General features: G+C 45.8%; 1 protein-coding gene across 1 annotated transcript; it reads right to left on the reverse strand.

Annotated features, from left to right (window-relative positions):
- Positions 1 to 536: 536 nt before the first annotated feature.
- On the reverse strand, positions 537 to 2193 carry LOC126562284 (AP-2 complex subunit mu). Its single transcript, XM_050218744.1, has 5 exons — positions 2004 to 2193; positions 1758 to 1920; positions 959 to 1688; positions 741 to 879; positions 537 to 663 (listed from the first exon to the last, which is right to left on the reverse strand). Exons 1-5 carry the CDS (start codon positions 2178 to 2180, stop codon positions 556 to 558), a joined length of 1317 nt encoding a protein of 438 aa, XP_050074701.1. The 5' UTR covers positions 2181 to 2193; the 3' UTR covers positions 537 to 555.
- Positions 2194 to 6655: the final 4462 nt, after the last annotated feature.

A 6655-nucleotide genomic window follows, 5' to 3' on the forward strand; every position in this document is an offset into this window, starting at 1 on the left:
TGCACATTGGATTCGATAATAACACGGATAACTTGCTACAGGTGCACCTCTCCGTACAACTAGTAACATACGCATTTTATTCATGTTCCCAGCAGTGATGACCACACGCGTTGCTGCTGTGCTGGTACATCATTTTCATATATAGGTAGATCGTTCTGCCGATTCAATTTTGAAAACAAAACCACTCTCTAATCGCACAGTAAACCAAACAAAACAAAACAGTATGTGTGTGTGTGTGTGTGTGAAATCAAATATATAATTTTTTTCTACAACAAAAAATGACTGCGTCGTTATCATTTTGCTACTACATTGTCTAGAAGAAAACAGCCAAGTTATGGGGCATTGAAAACGAAAGATAGAGATAGAGAGAAGGGCAGAGAACAAGACGATACTACACGGTACGACTGTGTAGTACGCAGCTGTACCTTAATAATGCTTAACTTTCCGATACGGGGTTTACACGAAACAATTACAATTACAATAATAGCAGAGCTACACCCAAGAGTAGTACAACAGAACCGTCAGAATCGCATCAAGCGCGCTCCTGCGTGTGTCTTAGCAACGCGTTTCGTACAGTCCGCTGCGACCGATGTAACGCACCCATTTGATCACATCATGGTCGGAGTAGTTCAGTTTCGGTTCGAATACCTTTAAGTAGCGGACCTAAATGGGAGAGGATAATAATAGGATAATAAGTTCAGATTCAAAATTATTAGTGTCGCGCCTTCCTTGTAACCTACCTTGAAACCGGATGGTGCGAAAGGAACCTCAAAGTTCATCGAGATCGGTGGTCGAGTCCATTTCTTTTTGGTATCCGTTTCGAGCAGTTCTATTTCGGCCGACAATTGCGTTTCCTTCATTCCAGCCATACGTTTGATTCTAATTTTGGGAAAATAAAAAAATTATTTTAATGTTGCAAACACACTGAAAACCCTCAACTGAGAGCGCATCAACTTACTTCCATACGATCGCATTTTCCGACGCCTTGTACTTCGCTTTGCCCTTCAAACAGATCAGCTGCACACCGGACGTGTTCAGTGGCGTCGGTATCTTCACCTCAATCTTCTGTCCCAGCAACGATGGTTTAAAGTTTGACTTTAGCACCACCTTTACCTCCATCTTGGTTCGGCCCACCTCCCGCACCAACGGAATCACCCGGAATGGCAGCGAAATGTCCTTCGTCGTCCGGTAGCGCATCAGCTCAAACTCACCGTCCGGCGGTATGAAGCTGATCGAGTGTTCCGTCTCAAACTTGCTCAGCTTCACACACTGATGGAACTGGCAATCGTCTATCACGACCACCGGTTTGCCCGACCGGGACGCTTCATTGTCCGCATTGCCCGAAATGCCGCTGCGACCCTTCGCCTCCATTACGATCTTATCGTTGATGCCAAATTTGCACTCGGGCATACCGGACAGGTACGACTTCATCACCACCTTACCGGCAACATGCGCCGACAGTACCTGGCCCTGCGGGCTCATCAGCAGATTCACGTACTCGAGCACATCGAGGAACAGCTCGTTCCGGCGATACTTGATGCCTTCCCGGCGCCATCCGATCTGGCCGGTAACCTGCGACGTTATCTGAGCCTGCTCTTCCTTCGTCGCCGTCTTGATGCCCTGCTGCGTGATGAACGTTTTCAGCACGCCCGTATCCGAGTTTTGAGGATAGCCAAAGTCGAGAATTTCTATGTGTGGGAAGAATAATCAGAAGTGAGATAAAAGCGCAGGCTACTGAGCATTACGCAGCAACATACCATCCAACAGTTCGTAGATGAGTACGAAATTGTTCTTGATGTTTTCCTCGGAAATCTTGCCAAAGTACGACTGCATTACGTCGATAATTTTCAGCAAAAACTCAAACACCATGGCCGCGTTCACATTCTGCTTCGTGACGGCCGCTAGCCAGATGTTTGCCCGCTAGAACACGCACCACACGAAACGAAACGATTATTTAATTTGATTTAATGGGTGACAGACAGCCCGCTCCTGCAGCTGCTTACCTTGATATGGAAAAAGCTCGTACGGGCAATGTTGGTTACCGGCGAGCGGACCTGCTGCCGGGCGTGGATCACATTCACTCGGAACGCATCGACCGCGTTCCGACCGATGTCGTCGCGATACACGCGGGAGATCAGAACCTCTCCCTTATGATTATACACGAACAGTCCGCCAATCATGTTGATGCGGGTGCTGCTGCTACTGCTGTCGTCTTGTTGGTCCCAATGCAATGATGATGCACTTGGCCAGTCCGTCCACTTCCTTTAATCGTGTTCGTTCCCTTCGTAACGCACACAATCAGCCACTGTTTCCGTCCGTGTGGCGGATAAAGGCGCTGGCTGATTTATATTGTATTCCCCGAACCTTCCTTTCCTTCCTTCCTTTGCCAGAAAGTCAGGCCACACCGCACACACACCCGTTCTGGTGCGCCTTGCTTATCAATCTTCTCTATCCGGGGGGAGACGAGTCGCACGCTGGAAGAACAAGAAATAACGAGATATGCTTAACGCCCACTTTGCATACGCGGCCGCTATGACGAAGGCGCCCTATCGTTGAGTGGGGGCAACAATACTACTACTTTCCAGAGCTGTCTTCTTCTATTCAATCGTTTTTCGGTTTAACGTTAATCGTAAGTGATAAGAGAGTGTGGTTTATGTTCGCAACATCGCATAGCACTGGATAACCTTTTGATATTACATGTACTAGGCGGAGAAGGGGCGGCAGGGCTGCTACAAGAACGATAATCAATAAGCTTCACTAGCAAGAAAAAAGTCGTCCGTGACGATGTGGTGCCAACAACCATTTTATCTATTCACGCATCACTCGTCTCGTCGCATCAACACATTCCTTTCCTTTGGCACAATTGAATCAATTACAGGGCGACGGCTTTTGGGAATCACGTACACTTGTCCCGTTCCGCTGGAGGGAAGCCCATTTAAAAATGTCTTCCAACACGGCGATGTTCCACCTCGCCCGGGACTTCTTCGCCCAAGCCACACAGCTCACGATCGCCACAAATACCGCACTTTCAAACCCACTTCCACACCGTGTTCGCTTACCTTTATAACACATCCACTCGCACCTTATATTAATCCATTTTCTTCGCACAATTTGCCCCACAAAACATTATCACCGCAAACGCTAGAGAGGAGGAAAATTTTTGTAATCTTTTTTCTTTTCCTCTTTCGACCACCAAATGACACAACCAAAAATTTCTTCCCTGCTTGACAGTGGCACCGTAGGTCGACTTTGTCGCCATACAGCCTGCTGTCAAGTCGTGCCGGATTTCAACCCTTCAACCCGACACGATACACTGGTCGGTAAATCCGGGGCGATGTACCAGCTGTCAAAACGGCTTCAGCAAGAAGAACAAGCAAAGAACTGCAGGGTAGAACATTTTTAATCGTACGCCTACTTTCTTCAATTGCTTGGTAGAAGTTTCTTTCGTTTTTGGTTCACAGTTCGGTTCACGGTTTATCCTCCCCGCCTCGCCCGCAAAAACGGGCTCCGACGACGGTCAGTGTCTGCTTGCATTTGCTGTGTCCGTGCATTAGATGCGCTTTTGTGGTTCCCCCGCGTACGCGCCCCCCCCTGAACTCTCGCCGCAGTGTTTCCGTTCTGTTCTGTGTAATCATCCCGGGACCGTCGTCCTTTTCCCCGCACACAAAACACGGCTCGAATTCGTTCGTTCGGCCACAGCAAACCGGATTCTGTGTACATGTTAGCTGGCTGGTGTTGGGCGGAGAAGAGGTGCAAGAAAAAAGCTTCCACCGGATGCGTTTAATTTGAGCGTGTTCTGTTCGATAATCATCTCTAGTTTTTTGCGAAAAGATAGGCACCGTGCTGTCTTGTGCGGAATCAAGTTTGTAGATATTACTGTACGGCGTCTGTGTGTACAAATGAAAATCATTTCAAGTTAGTTTTAATCAAATTTAGCAGTGAATAATAGAGAGAGTGTGAGAGAGTAGTGAGAGAAGCAACACATCCACATACACACACAAAAACGCCCATGTGTGACCATCGCTAGCCGCAAGTGGTTTATGCCTCTTTGTGCATCTAGCGGTGCATTTTTCGCCTGGTACACCCACTCGGCTACCTGTTCGATCGACGGGCCGGGAGTACCGGTAAGCAAGGGAGACAACAACCACCGTCCTGAAGCACGTTCCTGTTCCGTCTGTAGTAGTAGCGGTAGCGTGCAAGTGCATCAAAGCATCCAAGTGTGCATGTGCCTCTCGTGTGCAGGATTTGGTGCGCTTTTCGAAGGGTAGCTGAAGAAGGGGCGCTTACTTGAATCCGGTGCAGCATAGCAAGCCGTGATTTTATCCAGATTTGCAAAAGTGTGCGTGTGTGTATGTGCTTTATACCGACAAACGCTCGCAGCATCCGTCCGTCCGTCCATCCGTCAATTACCGCAAACAACAAACGTCCCATCATATCCCTGTGACGGTGAAGATTCGAGGAGAAAAAGGATCTGTTTACATACGTCGTTCAACCGGAAAAGTCAATAAAAAAGGTAAGTTTATTTTTCATAAAATGTGTCCCTTCAAAATTAACGGATGCTGTTTTACGCTTCGATCGCAAAGGGCATTTTTCTAGGGAAACCCGTCAAAGGGAAGTGAACAGAAATGTAATTATCTACACTACGGTCGAAGTAGGATGTTCTCATGAGGTAGACATTGGATTAAAATGTATTTTTCGGATTAGAAAAGCATGGTTATTGATTAGAAATATGCATAATATTGCTTTATTTCATACAATAAGTTCCAAAAGTCACTTATGAGGTGTAGCATTTGACAGCAAATTCACAATTTATTTTTGTAATTCGAAAGTCTGTAACTAGATTACATCTATAACTTCCGGTAGATCAGCATCAACAGGTCCAATGGCATGGCACATAACTGCGCCAGTTTTCACACGATAGGGCCGGGTGTCGACACAAGACATATTCAATTATTTCAAAAAGATTTTTTAAATTTATTTTTAGTCTTTGAGACCTAATTCGCCTCTAAATTCAAGAAGTAAGCCTCAGCTACAGCTGAAATAATTCGAAAAAATGAACACTCAATACTCTTATTTCGGTAGATTATGTAAATTTAAAGCTGAATTTTCTTTTTTGAAAAATAAGATTCAAACAATTAGTAAATGCATCACACATTACATAATATTTTATGCGAAAACGGTTACAAAAAACCTGCATATCCCATTATTTCGGCTACGGAACGTTCTCCCATTGACCTTAGCTGGAAAACTCCCGCAAAGGTGGATTAATTTAGCGAAAAACTCCTAAACTTCTGCCCAGTAAAGTGTGAGCACACGAACAGCATCCCATTTTCAGGTCTACCCTTCGGGGGAAGGGGAGGCCTAAATCCTGGGTCGATGTTGCCGGTGGGTGGAGTTGAAACATGACATCCACTGGTCAAGAGATGGTTGATAAATGGATGACCAGCACTGACCGGGGTTGTGATGTGATGCGCACCAAACACGCATCGCTTACACGCGGTCGCGTACAATATTTTGTCTTCTTCTTATTACCCACCCTTTTGGGTGGTTCCTCTTCCTTACATAGCAACCCCTCGGCCCCTCCCTCCCGCATGAAAAGAAAAAAAAAGATGATCACGTTAGAAAGGAACGGAAGAGATGAATTATACACCGTGCGCTGTATCGTGTTAAGATGGAAGGGATAACGCACAACACATAGACACATACTTTACCTCCCCTGGGCCAGCTGTTGATGCGAAGAAAAGGACGCACAAAAATAGATTTTTGCCAAATGAACGGATTTGGTTTTTTCCTCGTCCATTTCCCTCTTATAACGCCAATCCTTCGAGCCGAGCACCACCGAGAAATTTGCTTATGACATGGCGGGAAGCGGCAGGATGATGGCTAAGAGGATGTTGTGTAGCTGAACGGATCCTCCCCGCAAGTATCGTACCACCCAGCGTGGGAGCGATTGAATGGAGACTGAACCAGTGAGCGAGTGAGGATGCACCCGGGGTCTGTAGTGTGGTGGAGCCGATACTGTGGTCCACCTGCCACTTACAATACTGCTCATTCACAACGGGCTGCGAACGGAGGCGAGACCTTCTTTCCGCAAAGGTTTTTATTGAAGCACACCCCAGATAAGGGTTATTTACGACTGTAAACAAAACGATAGAGGAAATGGGGTATTGTTGCGAGTAGATTAGTTGATGCTATATTTACCTACCTTGCACTATGATACGATGGCTTTAGCTTAAGCTTTTTTCTAAAAGGAAAGAAATAAAATATAGTTTTCTTTATGTTATCGGAAGCATTGTAGATGAACCTCACATACCCAACAACAGGTTAAATGTGGTCATTAGATGGGCCCAGCAGTTTAGTCAGGAAGAAGTAAATATCCAAAAACGATTAAGCAAACAAACTGCTCACTCCCAGGAATTCAATAAAATATTTTCTACTGGGTTAAACTGTCTTCCTCGCAGATCTTCGATTCCTCTAAGTGATTGTTTACGTTAAATTGAAATAAACTGTACATTCAGCTGGGGAATAACGTCCAAATCGCTGAGGACTTCTAAATCATGCTCAAACAACGATGCACGTTGGTAAGTTCTTCGGAACAAGCTTTTGCGTGATGAACAACACTCGAGCGAATATTTTGTACGTGATCGGCATGAGA

Source organism: Anopheles maculipalpis, chromosome 3RL (assembly GCF_943734695.1).
Source record: "Anopheles maculipalpis chromosome 3RL, idAnoMacuDA_375_x, whole genome shotgun sequence".
Taxonomy (NCBI): domain Eukaryota; kingdom Metazoa; phylum Arthropoda; class Insecta; order Diptera; family Culicidae; genus Anopheles; species Anopheles maculipalpis.